At 35.8% G+C, this 23,449-nt stretch overlaps 1 protein-coding gene across 1 annotated transcript in view; it reads left to right on the top strand.

Moving 5' to 3' along the window:
- The window catches only part of TSPAN2 (tetraspanin 2), a gene marked incomplete in the record, with an annotated part of 83,487 nt that overhangs the window by 18,412 nt on the left and 41,626 nt on the right, over nucleotides 1-23,449 (top strand). Inside the window, 1 exon segment of the mRNA XM_072426405.1 lies at nucleotides 10,977-11,082. Coding sequence (XP_072282506.1) covers nucleotides 10,977-11,082 — 106 coding nt within the window.

The following is a 23,449-nucleotide window of genomic DNA, read 5'->3' on the forward strand; positions in this document are numbered from 1 at the left end:
TATTGGAGACTTCTTTTACAGAAATTTCATTCACTTTCTTTGTATGCAGATGTACATGTTAAACAGTTTTGTCACACTGCTGGTTGTGGAAAGTTCTTCTAACTTCCTGTCCTGTTAAAGTCAGGAAGTAATGGTAAATCTAAGTGGGCAGTAAAATCCAACCTTTCAGTATTTTATCAAAAACTGGTAAAAGTACTAGTTTTGACTGAACATACACTTTACCATAAAATAACCGTATTGTCCATAATGCATAAAACATATAAAGGTTCCAAATTTAAGTTATTCTTAACATTTACCTTTTATAGATATAAGCTGGCCCTCTGTACAACAATACTGTAAAATAAAAAAAGCATACAGTCAGTCTGTTTGTGGTGTTGTTTCATCTGCCGGACCATACTATCTCACCAGTCATTCTGACCTTAAGTAATCTCCTGTTCCAATCACACTCCTGCTGCCTCCCTAAATGTGTCTAGACAACACTGTCAATTAAATGGTCATAATACAGATATCTTTTTTTAAAATAAGACATTTTTAACCTAATTGGGATTGACAGGAAAAGCCACCAAGAACAAATTTGATTCAGATGTTTATTTCAACAGCAAAACAGTACAGATGTAGAGAGATAGCCATTAGTGTGTCTTAGGTTTATATTTGGTCTCTACAATTGAAAATCAGCCACCAGCCACTACTTGGAATTTGAGATTTTGGTAGATGTAACAGAGATGGATTATTTAACAACTTTTTTTGACTTGGAAACTGTGGTGAAATAATCTTTATCTCTTACTGTTAATAAAAAGAAAAATCTAATCTTATTGTGCAGATCTATAAAGAAAATCAGTGGGTGGCTATATTGGTTTAATGTGTTTGGATACCATACCAAGAGAAATCAGTCTACAGTTCCTTTGGACAATGACATACAAACAGGTCAGGTTGGCTCCCAGTGTAGTTCCACTGGTTCATTTTAGATAATAATGAAACTAGGCAGCATTGTTGTGTTAACTGGTATTCCTATAGTGCCAACAAATTACACAAACCTTTACAAAGTCCATAGTCATGTCACTATCTGTCCCTCAGGGGCTCACAGTTAAATGGTAATATAGTCTAATGTCATTAAAACCAATTAACTTAACTGCATATTTTGGGGTGTGGGAGAAAACTCACACAAGAAAGAAAATACTAACTCAATGCAGATAGATTCCTAGCCAATATGTGAACCTGGACTCTAGTACTGAAACGGCAAGAGTTCCAGTCATGGTTCTACTTAGTGTTAGTTATGGTAAAGCTAAATACAGAGAAAAATTTTGCCTAGAATGCCACTTCCTTTTTACTCTGCCTTGTTAATATCTCATTAGGAAGTTGATAAGAAGGCAAGAATTTGTATTAGTTGTTTTCTCTACAGGTGTTTTTTTCCTTTTAATTATTGCTGCTATTCCAGTAATTGTAAGGTAATGGGTCTTAAAGTGGATCTAAAGCTACTGGACTCACCTAACTGAGTTCCCTCGCATGGTGCCTCCACCTTCCTTTCTTCTGGCAATGGTGATTCTCAGCCATCTAGATTGGCTGTGCTGGGATGACTTTAGTTCTACTTTATTATATCAAACACATCTTGTTTTTTACTGCAAGGCCAACTTTAAATATTTTTACATTGGGCCTGATTTATCAAAGCTCTCCAAGACTGGAGGCTGGAGGGGATACACTTCCATCGGTGAAGCTGGGTGATCAAGCAAACCTGGATCAAACATGCATCTGATCCAGGATTGAAAACATTTTCTAACAAATAGCAAATTACTAAATAGCAAAATGGACTTAAAATACATTCCAGGTTCGCGTGATCACTCTACTTGACCAATGAAAGTGTATCCTCTCCAGCCTTGGAGAGTTTTTATAAATCAGGATCAATATTTCTTACTGAGCAAAAAAGAGAGTACTTCTGGGTAAATTAAAAATTGCATATGTTAGTTATGCTTAAGTTAATTACCCTATTGATTTTTTTTTATTATTAAAATTATGGTTTACTGTATAGTTTATATCAGTTACTCTGTTTAAAGCAAACCTGTTCTTCTCCCATACATAGTTTCAATGCAAAGGGTTAACACATGCGGAACAGTCCTGCATGAGCAAAGCAAAGACTGTCACAGTAGAGAAATAGGGTCTGCCATATCTATAGTTACGTGGCCATCACGCTGATGTAAGGGCTTCATTGCTTTCTGAGTCATTGGATACATTATTAAAACATTTACCAATGTGGAATGACCACAAAGGAAGCTTTATGTGAAAAACAGGTCAAATCAAAAATATGGTTTGAAACAGTACACTAGAAGAATAAAGCTAGATTTTGTATCATCTAAATTTGTTTTAAAATATCCTCAAACTTCATAGATTGGCCTGTTTGTTGCCATTTTTATTTTTTTAGAAGAATAAAGCTAGATTTTGTATCATCTAAATTTGTTTTAAAATATCCTCAAACTTCATAGATTGGCCTGTTTGTTGCCATTTTTATTTTTTGCATTAAAGGCCTACAATGAAACATTTCAGAATGGGTATTAATGTCTCTGTTGTCAGTACAGAAATACAGAAATAAATATGGCCTCTTGTCCAAGAGTCTTTATGCTTATGATGTTACTTTGCTTCTCTGAATTCAGGATTAAGCAGTGTTTAGACCTCATAGAAAAGTGCATTCATTTTAAAGTAATTATACCTTGTAAGCTTCAGGTTTTTCTAGATCTGAGATGAGAGTAACAAATATAGCCAATGTTAACAAAAAAATTAAATTGCATCATTTTGGGCACTAATAATACTGAATTACAGTTTGGATCACATACGATAAAAACATACATATATCACATACGAAAGAAATAAGTCTCCTTACTTGCCTTACTACTCCTATAGTACCTCCATTTGTCCTAAGTAATGTAATTTGTGTAAAAAAACACATATTCCCCATTACATTCATGCTAGTAATAATCATTAGACATGGGTAGCTCATATTCTGTGATTCGGGGATTGTAATGCATTGGTACATAAGGAGGAAATGGAATAAGCTCCTAAGTGCTAAACTTGTTTTTAAAGTAACCATTGCTCTTTGATGTTGCTATAGTTTCAGACCAAAAGAACACAAAGAGGCACTATTGTCTCTTTTTTTTTGGATGGCCATGCAAGGAATTCCTGACTGTCAGTAATGTTGTATGACTAGCTAGTAACACAGCCCAGTTAACAACGATGTTAAAAAAACATTCATTGATGGTAGGAACAGAAGTGAGTGCAGTTCACAGTTTCCTTCTTGTAAAATCCTGACAGGAATTTGCTAAGCAGTACAACAGACACATGGAAGATTGGCAGTGTTCTTACTGTGCCCATGAGGGCACTGGGAAAGAATTGTGTGAGGTTTTTATACAGATTTACATTTGCGTGTCAAAAATGTAAGTTTTATAACTAAGTTCAACATTACTACAGTAAATAGTGCAAATTGTAAAGTATGAAAGCCCCTCACAGTGTAGCCAAAGTGTTATGAAAATTATAATCCAGCTTTTATTATTTAAAATGTTTTAAAAGGCCATTTCCCCTACAGTGTGCAGTTATGTGAAGAAGTAAGTACACATGAAAAGTTAGCAACATATTGAAACAGAAGGAAAATCCCCCAAAATATGAATAGATGTAATTTTATACTGAAAAACCAAGTAAGCATACCCTTGGCCTAAGAAGCTGGTATTGCCACTTTAGAAGAAATTAATTCCTGTGAGGATTTTGCATAACTGGCCACCAGTCTTTGACACTGACAACATGATATTTATGACCACTTGCCTTTACGACATTTTTTTGGTTGTTTTGTGGGTTTTCCATTTCAACTCAGTTTGAATCAGGACATTGTTAATGTGCTTTGGAACATTGGGCCTGATTTATTAACACTCTCCAAGGCTGGAGAAATACACTTTCACCAAAAAACTGCTATAGATTTCTTTAAAGTAATTTGCTATTTGTTAGCAAATGTTTTTAATCCTGTACTTAATCCATTTCAGGTTTGCTGGATTACCCAGCTTCACTGATGAAAGTGTATCCTCTCCAGCCTTGGAGAGCTTTAATAAATCAGGCCCATAAAGATCCATTTCCTCTGTAACTTTAGGACAGATCACATTCCCGTCTAGCACATGATGCACAATTGATAGTTGGTCTAACAATTGCCAACTGCCTAGGTCAGAAAGTAGCAAAGCAATACAAAACCATTCTATTTTTACCACCACTCTTCACAGTTTAGATGAGGTTCTTGAAACTTCATATTTCCTTTCTTCTCTTTGTAACAAAAAAGTCTATAATTACTTTGGCCATATATCCATATCTTTGATTTATCCAGCAACAGCACACTTTCCAGAAGGTGCAAACTTTGTCATGTTAATTGGAAATCTGGTTTAGGTATTTTCCTTTTATTGGACAACAAAGCCTTTCCTCCTGGCTTATCTCCTATGCAGTGAATTGTATGGGCATGAACATTGACACCAACTGCTGCAAGAGTTTTAGAACCCGTTACAAAATTTTGAGTTTCTTGGAGATTTTGTAAGCATCAAATGGCCAGGCACACAAATGAATTCACAACCTTATTTCTGAGGAGCTTAATGACCTTTTGGTGACACCAGACACATCAATAGCAAATAAAACATTAGACCCTAGATATTGATATCTGTGGTTAAAAAAGGCCCGCATAGATCTTCCACCTCTGTATTGCCAGAAGAAGGTTTCACTCATTTAAACCTAAACTGGAACACGTATTTCTAAATACATGGTTTTAAAGGGGTGGTAAATGTATGGAGTGTACTTACTTTCTTCAGTTGACAAACATGCATTTTCAGTCATTTAGATTATTCAGAGCATGCATCCAATTTAAAATTCCAATTACACTTGAAATGTTGGCAACATTACTTATATACAGTACAGCAAATAGCATTTTTATTTAAGGTAAAATATTATTTTATTTATTTTATTTGGATAGGATGTCTTAAACCAAGACTTCCTCTGCATAAGATATGCTGTATTTATCTTTTAGTTGTGTAATTTGTTTAGGTTGCTACAGTAACATTAAAGAAATGACTTGAATTCCATGTTTGCAGAATTTGCACAATGTATGTTAAACAAACAGTATGGAATGTCAGGAAGAGTATACATACCATAGCTGTAATCTAAGTAAATATTACAAGCCTTGGTGTTTCCCTCATGTAAAACAGGCTGCAAAGTTAAAAGATGTTTGTTGTTGTACAAACTCGTAAACGTGGCTTCCTGTGTTTCATTTCTCAAGGACTTGAGATCAGTGCGCCGCCCCTCTCTAACAATAGATGTAACTAGCAGTGCTACTGAGAAGGACCTGATAGCTGTAATCTCACTTTAGCTCAACAGTACTTCATTTCCTGTTCCATTCTTCAAGAAAAAAAATGGAATAGCCAATAAGGACGTGGAAAAACACCCATAACACATTCTGTATACGAAAGTTTTTCCGTTCACAAAATTAAAGCATAAGAAATGGGTATGGCTAAGTCTACAGGGACAGTTTTTTAATGCTAATAAATGCTCATACCACTTTTGGATGTATTTCTAAAAACATTAAAAGGCATCCTAAAGCAAGCCTAAGAATCCTTATTGAAGTATTTGAAAGCAGGCCAAATATGAAAGGTATGGGTTAATGAAAGTTATTGGTAAGGCATATTAATGTCCGAAAACGATTCCATTTGTTTTCAATAGAGACGTTAATAAAGGCTTGTAAACACCCCCTTTGTTTTCAGTGGAAATGTTTATAAGTATTTACAGGAGGTTTTATGTATTTAAAGGCATTTAGAAGCAGTTAAAATAATTAAAATTATGTTTCTCTTTAACACTCAAAATATGTTGCCCACAAACTCCCTGGTGTGGTCTGGTCTATTGAAATGAATGGGAAGTTCTTACATAGGTGTTTAAATATTGGGGTAACAGCCCAGGTAAGCATAGCCTATCTCAAACCATGGATCAGATTCTTCCTCAAGCTGTAATATTCCATTGCTGATTCCAGGTTCCAAATTGGTTTCCTGGAAGAACATGTAGGATGATTTTATTGACTTAAGAGTATACTGAATACCAGTGTATCACAATGCTATAAATATGCTGTAGGGAGATGTCACTACAGTAAAAAATCTCATGCTACCAAACCATTCATGTGGCATTAAAATTAGGTTTTTAGTGGAAAGCAATATCCTTTTTTTATTTTGTATTTCTTGCTTTACATTTATGTATTTTTAATAGTTTTTTTTTTTAAAGTTTGCATGTGTATAGTAGCTTGCTAAAGGGAGAAATTGAGGAAGGGGTTAACGAGGGCTGATTGGTTTTCACTATGGTTTAATGAGTAGCTTAATAGAAACAATTAGAAAAAAAATCACCTGTGAACCTACTTCTTTTTGCAACGTGTTCTGCAGTTCAGAGAACACTTCATTGAAAGAGATTTAACAAAATGATTGTTATGCAGCATATATATCTATACTTGTGCACAACGGATTCTAGGGAATCCAGAACCAGCTACCAAACTGATGTCTTGGCGAATTTGACAAGTATAGCAGATGTTGGTGGAAAATCTGAGTATAGGAGATAAGCCAAAGGTACGTTTCATCAACAGTGATATGGGCAGGAATTGGCTCCCTAGGGCCAAAGCCTTGGCTGGTGACCTAATTTCCTCACTGGAGATCTGATAGGTTTAAAAGTATTTGAAAACATTCCTTCCTTTTTTTAACAAGTTATGTCAGTCTTCTGTTTAGTATTAGTCATGATACTATAAAAAATAGTATAATATAATAGTATAATAGACAAAAGCAAATTTCCCAATGCATCAAAAATATTTTACTCTTTAAAATATCTTTTATATAATTTATATCAAATGAATTGGGCTGTGCAAAGCTAGGCTCACTATTAGGAATGTTTATTTTTCTGGTAAACCACTGATAACGTTAAGCTTGCTCCTGTCAGCTGGGAGTCTCAGTTCCTCGGGGTGTGGAATATGTCAATATTGTTTTATTTTGCTCCCAATTTTTTGGCTAAGTACACACGTCAGATGACTCTCAGCTGATACAAGCTCGGAGGAGAATGTGACATGTGTACAGAGGCCGTCTGACGTCATTTACGGATCCATCTTGATGGATCCATGAACGACAGAAGACGAACAACCGCAATCGAAGTGAAGGGAGGAGATCACTGTGGGGTGCCGCTCGTTCTGTTCAGCACAGTGCTGTATACAGCGCTCATTCATTCTTTTTTCAGTTGTTTGTCATTGGAAACGATCTTTCACAATCTAAAAAAAAACAAAAAAAAAACTAGCTCGTGTACGTAGCATTTGTCACAATGCTTGGGGCAAAGAATATCAGAGAATTTATTACATCTGCTTAGAGACCTCCATGTTTCCCCTTTCACATAGAGAGTGTTGTCCTCTCTACTCTATGTCCAGCTGTAAAGCTCACTCCCGCACTCTGTAAATCCCCAACCTGAAATGTAGTCATTTTTTTTTTTAAAGATGACATTCATAAGAATAATCCCTGTGTAAATAAGTCTGTCTTGTCCTTTTGTAGTCTTTGCAGACAGCGCTGACCCCATTACATAAGAGATGCCTGTAACATGTAGACTTTTGCAATGCTTCCCAGTCTGTTCCACCCATGCATGTCCTTAACTGTAGTTAGACAGTATATGCCAAAGTCAGAATTATAGGGGAGTCAGTTAGAAGTAAACCCTTAACAACACATTGGTGTACAATGTAAAAAAAGAAAAAATTCTAGAAAAAAGTCACTACCGAAAGTATAATATATTATAAGAAATGCCAGCCAAGGAGCTGAATAAATGGCTGAAATGCTGCACGTAAATTTAAATGGTTTTTCTTTCCTGAAACTTTTGATTTACACCATAGATACAACTTATAAGTATCAGTTTGCTGCCTAGTTTGTTCAGTTACAACATACATAGAGCTGACTGCAGGAAGATCATACAAAAATATATCTTATCACGGACTTGGACAGGAGATCCAGCTTGATAAAATGAGAAAAGTCCGGCTGAAGTTATTAATGCTGTAGAAGTAGATAAAAAGTTCTTACACTTGGCCCGCCTTGAGAGGTCGGAAAGACTGGCAGAGACTAGTGGAAAACACAGAAAGTGCATGCACATCTTTTATTTTGCAGTCACTGACTTAAAGGCGTGGTGCAGAGTTGTAATTATAGGATACCCTAATGATGCTGGAAATTCTGAAAATGGAATGACCTAAGGTTTCTGGAAAATCATCATAGTTTTGACAATATCAGTGTCCCAGGGGATAATGTCTGAAAGCTGCAGGCAGTCATTTCAGATACATTATGTCCTAAATGTGTTTTTGTTTGCAATAATAAAATGAAATACATGTACTTAGGGAATCCAGATTACAGTATGTTGTATATCAGATGACCTCTGTAAACTCCAATATTACTAATGGTAATTAATTGTTCATTTTATTTGGCTAGTAATAATGGCATGAAAGTATTTTACGGCAACTTATTCAATAAGGCAAATTAGTAGAAAAAAAACATTTTAAGAATAGGAAATATAAAGAAATTTGATTGGCTGTTATGTCCTGCTAACCTCTGTACTGTGTAATGCTTTCTACAAAGGACACTATCATTTCCTTGGTACCTTTCTTCTGCTAGCCTGGTCTACAGGCATTAGATACCTACTGATTAGTAGATGTACACTTAGAGGTCTAGTTAACAAGCAGCAAATCTGACATTCCCTAAAACCTTTGCTGGAGAATCAATACTGCCTTTAAAACACATGGACCTGGAAGATTCTCCACCAGTAATTTTTTCAGTGGTATTTATAAATAGACCCCTTGGACATACCAATCACCACCATACAATCTTTATTAGAGTTAATAGTTCACAAATTTCTGTCTGTAACAAATTGACATTATAGGAGTTCATCTATGTACGTTTGTGTTTTCTTAAATAGGCAGCCTGATTTAAAGTAGAATGTCACCCATGTAAAAAAGGCAAACATTTATTCTCCTCTATTTAATAAATTGTCATTAAAAGCATTTTCTAAGTGAAAACAGTACAAATACTTACATTTAAATTGCTCAGATTGTGAAAGGGAGAAGCCAGTCGATTATTCTACAAAGCTCATGTTCTAGCAACAAACATTCTTATAAAAGGAAAAAATCTGTCTAGTCACCAACAGACAAGTGCTTGACTTTTCCAAATGGTTGTGCTGTGTAGATTAAAGGACTGGCATTGACAGGTACATTTCATGAATTTCCAACATTCACCACTTAAATTTGCTGAAATATCAATAGGAACCAGTGTTTTGTATACTTTTTGAACTTTTGACCAGCACCTTTATGGTGAGGAACAAATCCTAGCTATCAGCAGCTTATAGAAGTACTCCCCCTATTTAATATATAAACACACATATAAAATTTACAACACAATTTTGTTTGTTGTTATATTAAATGTGTGAGAGTGCTTATAATAGATGTTAGTAATCAGGGGCATATGTCCAATATAAGTACTCCTGATAACTACCAGGCAATATGGCTCTAAGTAGGCCAAACAGAAAATAACTGATTGGAGAGCATTATAGATATTTTTATTCAGAAAGAGAGAGAGAGGCAGAAGGTAATTGGTGTCTGCTCTGTCATCTATTACTTGAGCATCCATAATTGTTTTGTGACATCAATGTCATTGATAAGCCATCTAATAAATACATATGTATAATACAAACATTTTATTAGTATTATGAGCTATTAGTAGCTAGAAAATAAGTTCATATAGTTGCTTCTTGCTCAGAATGTGTTCCATTTTGGTTCTTCCCATGGTAAAAATAGTTTGTAATGTACTGCATAATCCTTTATACATTTGGCCAGCTTAAAGTAAACCAGTAACAAGGCTTTGGACATGACAACATGTACATATTGCTAACCCTTGGTAAATGAGCTATAAAGCAATTGTTCACTGACCTCTGTAGCTGCTCAAATTTCACAACAAAATCATAACTTCTCACCTTTTTTTCTTTCAAAACAGAGACGTAGGCTGAGTACATACATGAAATAATTGTCGTTGGGGAGGATCTTTTACGATCCTTTCCATAACAAATGACTGCACGATGCAGGAGTACATGCCTTTCTGCTCTATGGGGAGGGGAGGCGCAGAACAATGGAGCAGCACCCCCCTGTGCTCTCTCCCCTTCATTTTCATTACGCTCGATCTCCGTCCGTCGTTCGTGGATCCGCCAGGACAAATATTCGAACGATGTACGACGAACGCTGTACACACGCCGAATTCTCGTCTGATATCAGCCCAGAGGAAATTATGAGACAAGAATCATCTGATGTGGGCATGTAGCCTTAGCAGCTTGCCAGCCTTCTGTAAGCTTTTCAGAAACCACCTGCTCCCTGACTTTAGAGTTTCTCATTTAATTCTTGGGAAATAACTACACAGTGCCTGCAGCTGAATAGGTTAGTAAGGAACAAATTTTTTTAAAGCTCAGTTACTTTTTAATGTCATAGCATGATCACAGGTGTATTTTAACTTCTTTTGTTGGTTTCTTTGTTCAAGTTATCTACTCAACCTTTAATATAAAACATTCTGATCCAGGTAGTTCTGTCTTTTATGTCTTATGTACAGTATGGAAGACTGTAATTTCTATAAAATTTGGCAGACAGTCCCACATTCAATCCTTTCACATTAAATATTTACTAGACCTCCTATAAGCCTCAAAAAACTCAAAAATAATGTGCAAATGTCGCTAGAGCCATCCTGTCTCCTAGGTCTGGGATACATAGTGTAGCTGGTACCATTATCAGTTAGGAATCTTGAAGACGGTCTATGATTTTTTAATAAAATGTTTTATTATACTCTCAAAAGCTAAATATTGTGTCTGCATTAAAGATGAAAGAAATAATTGCTTTTATAGACACTCTGATATTATTTTATGTACTCACATTTCTCTTTACTTTTCAGCTGGCAGGATCCGCTATAGTATCAGTTGGCTTGTGGCTTCTATTTACTGGAAATATAAAACAACTTAGTGAAGGTGATGAGGAAGTGTATTTATTCTTTTTTATCGGTAAGTACACATAATTCTATTTTGTCCTCTTGCCATCTTTTCATTGTGTTGTAATATGAATCTTTGCATTTTTTCATTATTTGCATATGATTGATTTAATGGCATTCACAGGTATTAAATAGCAGTAGGAATTTAGAAATTTATAGGGCCAGTGAAAGGTACTTCTTGCTGAACGCATCTCTATGAGGAACACATTGTATCAATCTTTGTCATGTGCCTATGTTCAATGGTATAACTACACATTTCTGTCCTTCTAATGCAAATATGAATAAAATATTACTTCGTGTATATGTACATGCCATCATGAATGTGCACTTTTTAGTAATGGTATGTCACATGCAAGTAAACATCGGCATGACAGTAGTAAGTCCTTTGGTTAGCTGGCCATTGTTTAAAATGGTTTCAATACATTCTGACTGCCATTGAGAGTTTACTTCTGATTCTTGAGTGCGTAATCCAGTTTCTATTTTGTCATTGACTTGTGTTGACCTACAGATTTTGTTGTCTGTGTTTGCGTGTCTTACTTAAGCTACATTCACATGTTCAAATATTGTCATTGGAAAGGATTTTTTACGATCCTTTCCAACGACTAAGGACTGCACGATGCATGAACTAGTGCTGTGCATACAGCACCTCTCTGCTCTATAGAAAGGGGAGGGGGAGAACAACGGACCGGCACCCTGCTGTGCGCTTTTCCCCCTCACTTGCATTAGGATCTTCGTCGTCCATCATCTGTGGATGCGCTAGGACTGTCATTCGGACGATGGATGACTGGTGCTGTACACACGCAAGATTCTCGTTCCATATCAGCCCTGAGTTGATTATCGGGCGAGAACCATTGGAGGTGTGTACCCAGCCTTAGCTTTGGCATTTTGATTTATATTTGACAGTTGCCTGGGCCTCAGAATCTGACTTTCATTCTTTCAATCATTTTGACTTTTTTTTATCTTTTGGAATTTGAACTCATTAAAAACTTTTATATTATCACAGTATAAAAGAGAATGTTCCTACATAAAAGGGTTTTTTAGGGGTGAAGACAATGAGGAGAAGATGTAAGCATGCTCACTTTTATCCTAGCATCTTTATTAAAGTTGTAGATCTCCCAACTTTAATGGATGGGAAATAATAAACAATTGGCTGGAAATGAGAATGGATGCTATCAAAAGTCAATGTACCTCTTTTACATTTGTTCAACTTAGGCCTATTTTAATGCTGGGCAGGATTTTTTTAAAGCTCTTCATGACTAGTAAAGAATTATGGGAGAACCATGGAAGAACCTATATATATATATATATATATATATATATATATATATATATATATATTGTATATTTGTATATTGTATTGTATATTTGTATATTGTACACAAATGGTAGGCAACTAGCAGGACTGGATGCCATATAAGGGTTTTATTGAAAAAAACAACAAAATTGTCCCAAGAAGAAGGCTTAACGTCAGCCGGTTAAACATCAAACACACAAGCACTTATCTTCAGCTGTCCCGTGTCTATAGCAGTCCATTTTCAAATATGCAGAAAAACTAGAGTCACCTTGTTTGTAGATTCTTGTCTCTCTCCCTCTTTCTGTAGAGTCTTGTCTCTCTCTCTCTGTGGAACACTGGAGCTGCATGCTCTCAAGCCCTCTACATTAGGGTCTTTTCCTCCTCCTCACACAGAGCACCTGTCTGTGTCTCCAGCACAGTGACTTACACAGGCCACCTGCCTGTGTCTCCAGCACATCCCTCACACAGAGCACCTCTCTGTGTCTCCAGCACATCACATCCACCGACTGAGCTCCTGGCTCTATGTTATATCTCCACCCTCAGTGCTTCCTCATCAATAATCTCCCAGGTGAGAGTCTTCCATCTGCTACTTCCCACAGGATAGGAATCCTGTGCAAATATCCCTACTGTCTACTACCTTTTCTGCTGGTTGCCTACATTATATATACTTATACTTGCTTAGAGTAGGCAAATTAGAAATTTTGTACAGGTAAGTAATGCATACTTGAAATTGAAATTTGGTCTGGGAATGCAGGCTGCAGTGACCTCTCGTCATAAAGTGGTTAAAAGCATGTTCCTTTCATATGCAACCTCAAACTGCCAAGATAAACCGATTGTCAAGGAGAATAGTTTTTCATTCAGTTTGATATATATTGTGTAGTCTACTTATTTACACATACTGAGATTTTCTGATTTAAAATATTGGATTTCACTGGTGTTATTACCTACAGCCCAGTAAACCAGTAAGGTACTATAGTGAACCAAGAAATTGAAACCCCAGGACTTGTATGGGTGGGTACAATATTATTACAGAGGTGCTGTCAGACTTTACCAATGCAGGAATTGTCAGTGCGTTTGTTATTTCCACCTGCAATGCTGTTAATGGCATTACCAGAGTTTGGCTCCTAGAAGCGTTCTTATAAACAGTGAAGTCAGGCCAGCCGAAACACTTTCATAAAGCAGAGCAGTTTTAGTATTGTTCTTGATTCTGCATGCTTAGTTTGTATTTCAGTTTGTTCTTCCAGTGACATCTACCTTACATGGTTGTGTTAAGATTACAAGATACAAGGCTGTATTAATCCTTTTAATTAATACAAGGGGGCATAGATCAGAGATATAACTTTTTCCACTTAAAGGCCACATACACATCTTCGCTCTTTTACCATAAGTTAATTTTAGCACTTTTGACATTTTTAAAAAACTTTTTTATGCCCTGCCAGCAATAGGCTGATTGGATAAATTACATCATGCAGCTACTACTTGGATCATGTAGCTACTACTGGGAAGGAACTTGGCACTGTAAAGGAAAAAATAAGCAAGAGAAGGTGTTGTCTGTGTTGTCTACCTACAGTTCCTTTCTTTGCTCACTGACAATATATGTGTCCAAATAAAGATGGGAGACTACCCTCTACTCAGGGTCTGACCTTGAGAAAGGGAAGAAGGTAGATTGGGCCCCACTTATTGCAGATAATTTTTAATATCCCTGTTTTATATATTGTCACATCGCTGTTGCCCATTTTTTGTATGTTTAGAACTGTTTGTTCTTTTTTTCCCTCATAATATAATGATTACACAGTGGTTGCAAATGTTACAAATAATAAACTGCCACCAGGCTGGTCGACTATTGCAGACAGGTGATGTCCCTTCTGTAATAAAATAAACTTACCAACCTGATTAAATTTTTTTTTTATTTTACACACCTGTCCATGCTTCAACACGGGTGCAGCCATTTTCATCTGAGTTTTTTTGTTTGTCAGATCCTCAGCCATCTTAATTGGCCAGGCTGGGACAATGAAACTTTAGTCCTGGGGGTTGCAGCTTAGTGTTCTTTAAAAAAAATGATTTTGCGTAGGTTGATACGTATCCTTACGTGCTCGCAAGTTTTCATTGTGGAACTATAGTTTCACTTTTATCATCTACAGGCTTATCATATACATTCTTCAGTTTATCACAGCATGCTGCTACTCCCAAACACCCCTAAATAGGCTGGTTTAGGCTCACTGACTTTTAAGTTCCCAAGTATGGATTCACTAGCCCCGGTGCTTTAAAAGAACAGCCAGCCCACTGGACCTTTTTTTGGTCTTCCTTGTGCATATGCAAGTGATTGACACCCTATAACGATGATGGGGTATAATACTTATTCAACATTTTTTCAAAGTTTCATTATGCCTTGCAATTTATTTAAATGCATCGGAGAAGCAAGCAGATTTTCATAGTTTCATGCATTTATGTGATTTGGTTCCATTTATGTTGACATATGAAATTACATGGAAATGTTGTCATTTGTATTAAATTTGTACTGTTCATTTAAATTGATGAGGCCATAATCAGGACAAATAGGAGGTCTATTTAAATTACTGTATCGAATTTCACTGTACTGTACTAGATTAGACATTCAAGGCTAAAAAGCTAACAACCAGCTGAGCTCTACATTTTTCTCATCATTTTTAGATTTGGATGAGCTTTGCCTTCCTAGACTGAGTGGGTGACAGAACAGATGTAGGAAAGATGAGATAATGTCCTAACATACTATGAATGGGAAGTAGATAGGAAAAGATACTGTATGACAGTGCTTCCTGCAATCAGTAAGCTTCTAGTTCCACATTCCCTTTCCATTTCTATACACAAATAAGAAGTTTTCCAGAGATTCTACAAAATTATCCAGCTGATCCTGCAAAATCATAAGTCTGTCATTGACTAACACATTCCAAAAGAACAATATGCCATGGTCATAATTTTGTAATGAAAATGGAAAAATTGCAGCAGGAGGTCCACATGGACTGGATTTTAGTTTACTTTAATCGTGGTTCAGATTTTAGCACAACATTTAAATGAAATTAGGGTCAGACAATTTTTTTGCACCTCATTTCCATTTTTTCATTCATTGCTTTTTATCATGTTGTATGACTCCCTTTTGAATTATTATTATTTTTATTATTAACCCCCCTAGGGTTCTAATTCTGTCCGTATTTCCATGCAAAAAGCATTACATTTTTTTGCATGGAAATTTATTTTACATTGTAGGCCTATAATTCTTAGGCATAATTCACTGAAATATGTCCAATATTTATTACATTTAATAATAAATTTTAAATAAAAATAAAAAAAATCGTAAACATGTAATATACCTGTACAGTAGCATATATAATATATATAAAACAATTTTATCAAGATTTATTTGTATTGAATCCAATACAAAATTATATGAATTTCCCACCACTTCTTCCGCCCGCACCGACGTCACCGGGAAACGTCTTTGCAGTTGCCCAGAGAAGATCGAAGAGGGAGGACGCCACCTGAGGACCTGCGGAGACCAGCAAAAACCCTGGGCGGCAACAAACATAGGTAGGTGAGTTTTTTTAAGTTTTAAGCGACCCCGAATGTGACTCGGGATGACCACTTTTAGCATGTAAAATCTACCTCGAGTCACACTCGGAATTACTGCTAGGGGGTAATAATAATAAACAGTATGTATGCAGCGCCAATTTTTTGCCCTGCCCTACCCTGGGGTGGACCCTGCCCTGAAGAGCTTACAATCTAAGAGGTTGGGAATCACATAAATATGTCCAGTCCTCAGATATTAAATTGTATCACATAAACCTGAAACCCATGGTATCCTCATGGATTGTGTATATTCCAGGCCCACACAATGTGCTTTCTCGATCATACTTCACACTCTGCTTCAGGCACTGGAAAGCATCTTGGGGATGTCCAGACCAGTATGGAGCCTGCTACAGAAAGTATTTGAAACACATGAAAATGTCAGATGGGTATGCTGAAAAAAAGGTTTGATGAATTGCTATAGCATTATACCATGGGCAGCACCAAAAATGCTTAAAATTCTAATTTTATTCATTTTATGGATGTAAGTACCCATAAAAGTATTACCTTACAATGCTGTCACTTCAGTTGCATATCATCAACATAACCTCTGAAGTATTTGAGTGCCATGGGCCGTGTAGTTTAGAGCTCGGCACAGGGGTTACATCATTCAATGAACGAACAGGATCGTCATCTCCATAGAAGACTGCTGTTGGACCGGCGGTGAAGATGGCGGCTTCATAGGATTCTGGACCTGTCATCTCTGCAGGTAGCTGCTCACAGATAAATCAAGTAAGCTGCCCATTCTTGCTAATTATCACAGAAGCTCATCACCTACCAAGTTTAGTTCCGCTTTAACCCAAAAGTCAAGCCAAAACATCTGCACACTACTAAAATGCTGGACATCAGTGGGATAATGGAACTAATTTAAATAAGCAAAACAGGTATGAAAAAATATATATATTTATTAAGGTATTACAAAATGTATATATGTAAAAAGTTCAGTGTTTTTGCCATTCTTTATCATGTGCCTGGAACTTAGCTTTTAAACAAACTGCTTGATAAGAGTTTAATGGACATTGAAAAGTTACATCTTTATAACATTCTATATAAATTAAACTCAGAAAATACATTTCTACATAATTTCTAAGATATTATTTAGGCATTTCTTCTTCAAATGGCACACATCTTCCAGTTAGCCCTAAAAAAAAATGTATGATGTGTTCAAATGTTTCATATATATTAGCTTAGAAATAAGCATATTTTTAAATGACCTAATATTTTCAGGTTCGGACAGAGTTAACTGATTTCAGCTGTTTCAGTGATGAATCGATGAAGAGGGGAAACCCTGATGATGGCTCAAGCATCATAAGGGATCCCCTTTTCTCAGCCAATCACGGAGCACTAGAGGTGAATGGGGAGCCTTGTCCTCATTTAACCCCTGGTGCCTGGGGATCCCACAATGTCTGTGGTCCCACAGCTGTGCTCATAATATGAATGCAGCTGTATGAATCATGCTTTCATTGTGGGATAACCTGTAAAAAAAGTTTTAAAGTTACACTTAACACACACATTTAATAAATTACTTTACCATTAAAGCCTCCTCCTCTACTTTGTTTTCATGTATTTTTTATTAGATAGCTGTTCATTGGTGTACAAATCTAAAGGATTAGATCAATAAATGATTATGGAATGTCAAACTGTAAAAAAACAAACAGCAAAATTTCATGGACTGCGCACGTCCCAATTACAGGCAAATTTGTAGCAGCTTTGCGCATAAAGATGTGCATATATATGAGTGCTGTCTAACTTGCTTTTTCCATTGTCTGTTTTTTCTTTTCTTGGATGAGGAGGAGGAGGAGGGGGGGGTGCTCTTGTTTGGTGTGTTATCCCAATCTATGTTGCTACATTTTATACTTTGCTTACCATTTAGAACAATAGCTGCTTTTGTTTTTTTATACTTTGAATGTTTTAATGTCCATTTTGCAATTAGTCAGTGTTAATGCTATGTTATTGTGTTTGTACCCATATTGTTTCATTGCAATAAAATGTCTTTATTACTACCTTGAAATAATTGTTCTCCATAAATATTTTTTAATCTAGTTTTACACCCCAAAGTTGCATATTGGTTTGGTAAGTATTTTTTGAATGCAATATTTCTTGGGCCATTTTTGAACTATTTTGGCTTTATGTGGAGGTGTTGGTTTACATGTTACATTTTTTTTTGCACATTTAGTGGTGTCTGTGTGTGTGATCTTTTGGAAAATGTGTTTATTTTAAATAAAGTTTTTTTTAAAAAAATTTGTAGTTGTTTATTTTTGTTTTTTTGTTTTTATTTGATCTCCTTTACAATCTCCCAGGATCTTTTAACCTTGGGTGATACAACAGACCTGCAATTTAACAGGTAAATTGTGATTGTTTTTAAGCATTTCCTTTCTATGAATTGTTGAAACGCTAAAAACAGCACAATTGTCTTATTTAAACTCAGTTGTGAGATGCGCATTGTTGTGCACCAAACCTAAAGTGTTTGATGCGAATTGTTGTGCACCAATGCAGACCTGCTATGTGCGCGTAAACTGTGCTTTCTCAGTTGAAAAACGCAGCAGCCACTTTTGCAAAGAAAAATTCTCATTCAGGTAAGTTTTTCTTTTTAGGTGTATATTGTTTGTTTGCCTTCATGTGCACTCATGTATACACATGCATATATGTATCTATGCATTTATATGTGTGTACATATACATAAAAAATAAAAATTATAGGAAGAAATACGCAAAGAGGTTTTTTTTGGGCATATTGCATATTGTCAGCAAAGGACATTCACACTGAGATGTCACAAACACTGGGGGAGAAGTGTCCTTCCTTTCCCTGGAGAAACAAAAACGTAATGATGGCCCGTAACTCCAACGACGTAAAACTTGCTTGTGCCTCTGGCATCACATCTTCTCACTAAAAGAAAAAACAGTGTTGAGAATCGCAATGACCTGATATTTGCACAGTTACATACTAAGATATTAGGCTGTCATATACCCCCACACTCATTTTTGTATTTCATCTGGAAGGGGGCAAAGCCAGGAACATCTCAGCAACCCCTTGTATAGTGAGCCAAGGTCTAAAATGCCATTCAAACTGCACAAACACCCTAAAAGGCTGGAAAAGAAAGAAAGAATGTTTGGCAAAAGTAGATTTGTCCCTGAAAGTTTTATATACTAGTAATATTTGAATATGTAAAAACCTACATAATGCATACAATCCAGTATTTAATGAGCGGAAACTTAAGTTGAGCAACAACAAGAACATCTGTTCATTTCTAAGAGTGCTTGACCCTGCTTGTGAGCTTGTCAATAAATGTGGCTTAAGCCGCATACACACGTGCAATAATAGTCGTTGGAAAGGATCTTTCCCGATCCTTTCCAACGACTAGCACTGCACGATGCCTGAAGGAGTGCTGTACATACAGCACCGTTCTGCTCTATGCAGAGGGGAGCGGGGGTACGACGGAGTGGCACCCTGCTGCACGCTCTCTCCCTTCCCTTGCATTAGGATCATTAGTCATCCATCATCCGTGGATCTGCCAGGACGGTCGTTCAGAAGATGGACGACTGGCGCTGTACACGGGTACGTAGCTTTAATGTTGTGCTTGGCAAGCTGGACCTCCTTCCATCACCATCAGGTGTGTTAAAATGAGTGTGCAACTGAGCTGAAGAAGCTAATTGACAACCAGTTTGGCCAGGAAGTGGAAGTGTGCTTCTCTACAATAGTGCTAAGATCAGGCAGCACAGCACAATGACAACAAACCTATAACACTACTACAGATGAACAGGGGAATTCTGTAGAACAGTGGCAGCAAATCAACATGAGTGAATAAGCTGTAGGAAAACTACAGCTTATTCAGCAAATGTCAGACTATTAAAACAAATAAATGAAAAAAAAAATGACAATTTATTCATAAAAGGAATATGTACATAACACTTTCAAATACCAATATGTGACAATCTGACTTTGAGAATGGGACAAAGGCAAAGAGGAGGGTAAAGTAGCAGTTTGGAGTGGAAACCATGCTTACATTTGTACTAATTATTTGTGGATAAAATGACAAAACATTTCTGAAGAATTGCTAAACAACAGAAACCGTAGTTAGAAACCAGGCACAAAAACTTTGCAGCAACAGATGAAAAATGTAAAAAATTGTTAGCACTGTTAAAAATACAGTGGTAGAGTAAGTTCAGAATGCCTTGATGACACACTACTAGTTGGTGAGTCCATGACATCCTGGGAAGTTTGGCTTTGAGTTCAGATTTAATTTGAATGAAGAGATATAGGGCCTGATTTATTAAAGCTCTCCAAGGCTGGAGAGAATACACTTTCAACAGTGAACCTAAGTGATCCAGCAAACCTGGAATGGATTTCTTGATTTGCTAATTGTTAAGAGATGTTTTCAATCCTGGACCAGATCCATTCCTGTTTTTTTTGGATCAACTAGTTTCAGTGATAAAAGTGTATCCTCCCCAGCCTTGGAGAGCATTAATAAATCAGGCCTATTTTGTCACTCGCCTATATGTGTTGTTTTGTAGGTGTTTTGTAATTACATCAGTAACTGACTTGAATTTCAAATATTTTGGTATGTATGGTATATATGTACTTCTCAATAGTTTTGGTAATCAGTTGACATGGGGTTGGTGTTGGGTCAGCCTATGCATAAATAATTATTTATTCTTTCATCACCACCAATTATGTCTCAACACTAAAACCTTACCCACTGCCATGTCTTGTTAATCCATTATTACCACCTGACAAATTAATGGCGCAGAAGCCATAGAATGAAAAGAGAGGAATTCATTGTTCTGTGGTTACATAAACTTATCTTTTTTTCATATAGCCGTATATTGGTCAATGTAATACTAAATACTTTAAATACTGGAAAATATAATCATGGTCAAGTAAGTATTTTTCCAACATAAACATCAATAGATGTGCTTCTAAAAATGAACATTTCCTACACCCCTATCTGAATAATCCTATCTAACCAATAAATGTTAATACAAAACTGTTATGTCTACCTGTCCTGTCCAATCTGCTGATAAGCCATAGATGGCATTGTAAATATTAGCAGCTGTTAGCAGGAGATTGTTTTACAGACATTACCTTATCTCTTTCTGTTGTAACCTCAGTATTGCAGCTTACACCTCTCCAAAGAAGAAAAAAATATTTTTTTATTTGTTCCCATCCTTTAAACAAGGCAGTCACACAATAAATTAGAGGTGCGAGTATATTAAAAAAATAAAATGAAGGCTCTAGTACTGTAACATAATTACAACAATAAAAAGCTATATATTTTTTTTCTTTTTAATGATCAGTCTTTCCATGGCTTCTTGTGACTGCTTTGTGAAACAGTGAAAGCTCCTATTTAATATTATATATTAATATAATATTATATATATAATTATATATATATAATCAAGGGATATTCTTGTGTGTAGTATGCCTGTACCTGTCAATGAAAATTTGTTCTCCAATAATAGTATTCTCCCCAAAGCTTTTACCACCCCTACACATCCTACTTAGTATACCAAAGCCAAACAAAGATCTGCATAATGACAGACATACATTTAGTATTAGGTTGTAAAACCATTGATAGGATTTATATGAATGGAAATCCAATGAATGAAAAGTAGGCCGAGAACAGTAGGACTTTGGAGAAAAAGGCTAAATAAGGCTGGTCCTATATACGGCAGCTTCAAGAAGTTTAGATTCTTATGCATACTGGGACAAGCAATTTTAGCACAGCAAAAGAACCTTTAAATGTGACTAAATGTAAGGCTTAGATGTATCTAAAAGCCACTTAAAAAAGTTATTACCTTTCATGAGATATCCTCTTACTCCTATGTGTAAAAACCTTTATATGTCTATATTATAATGTGATATATAGTTATTATTAAATATGTTTTTTTAAAAAATAGCCGTAACAATACCCTTACTTTCATTTGCTCAATTCTCATTCTGCGTCTCTGATGTATTCAAGTCAGATTTGACTAGACCGCTAGTATTTTTAGAAGGAAGGCCAGAATAGCAGTCTCAATATTTCTCATATGACAGATAAACTGCAAGGCATGGCATTATTAACCCCCAAATTTCCCAGAAATAAATATCAATCTCATTTTCCAACATATTGATTACAAATAAAATATGTTATTAATTTGAACAATTTCACAAGAGCCATGAACTGTGATATAATGGAGACATCAGTTTAAATTCTGGTACACATATACCATATTCTGAGACAATTACTAGACTTCAAACAGCAATAATTTATGTTACTAAGCAGTGTTAATCCATTTTACAATCATTTGCTCTTTGTTTTTTTACTTGATTCTTTCCTGCTTTGATAAAAAAAACACCCAATCTGTGTCCCATAGACATAGTAGTTGTAAGGTCCTATGAAAAGAATGTAGTTTGTACTAATTAGTGTATAAACATTTACACTCAGATTGCCTTAGCATGCATTTTTGCAGAAAATAATGTTTGTTAGGTAATTAAATATTAGTAATTGGTAAACATGGGCTAGAAAATCCAGCAGAGAGGATCAATGGGCAATTTAATTTCACACAAAACTTTGCTTTGTTTTTTATTAAAGCATAACTATTTCCCTTTTTTTGCTCATTTATTTAATGTAACCTGGTATTTTTTTTTCAATGGACAATCAATAGAGCATTAGTGTCTTTTAACAAAGAAGCATTAGAAGCTGCAGTAATTTTCTCATCTTATTTCTGGGCTGTTGGACTAATAATATCATTAAGTCTTTTCCTCCCCATCTGTCTTGTACATGACCCACTGCTTGCATGAATTTGAAGCTTGAAATGTCATTCCTAAGTAAGCTGTTATCTGTGGGCATCACTTAAGGTGGTCTGCATGATAATGTCTTGGAAATTCAACATTTCTCTGTATAATATTTCAGGCAATGTAAGCCATATGTGACATGTACCAACTACCCATTGCAAAAAAAAATAAAAAATAAAAAAAAAATGGTGACTGCATGGTTGCTAAGTGTTTTTTTTTTTTTTTTAAATCAAATTAAATGGTTTACCAAATGTAGTTGACAAGGAGCTTTGTTGAAGGGTAACTAGAGTTCAGCTTTAAAGAAATATATCATTTAATATATTTTGCAGCTTTTCTTACATACCTACTGGGCTTTAACACATATTCTGCATGTACCACAATCCCAGGAAAACACTGTGCTTTTATACTAACACACATAGACAAGGCATACGGGATAATGTATTTCACAGAATTGTTTTGGTCCCTTCCCTGTCATATCCTGCAAATATCCTCAAATCTACGTTTGTAAACAATATAGCATGGATTTTTATAGGGAAGCTACTATAATTCCACAACAAATATTGTTTTGGTAAAGTACTTCTAAAAATAAAATGCATGTTTTCCACTGTGTCACTGCTCTTGATAAAGCCAGTTTAACAATCTGCAAATCTCATTGAGCTAACGACAGAAGGGACAGTTGCAGGATATACAATATTTGGATAAAATTTAGGCT

This window comes from Pyxicephalus adspersus, chromosome 1 (assembly GCF_032062135.1).
Source record: "Pyxicephalus adspersus chromosome 1, UCB_Pads_2.0, whole genome shotgun sequence".
NCBI classification, from domain to species: domain Eukaryota; kingdom Metazoa; phylum Chordata; class Amphibia; order Anura; family Pyxicephalidae; genus Pyxicephalus; species Pyxicephalus adspersus.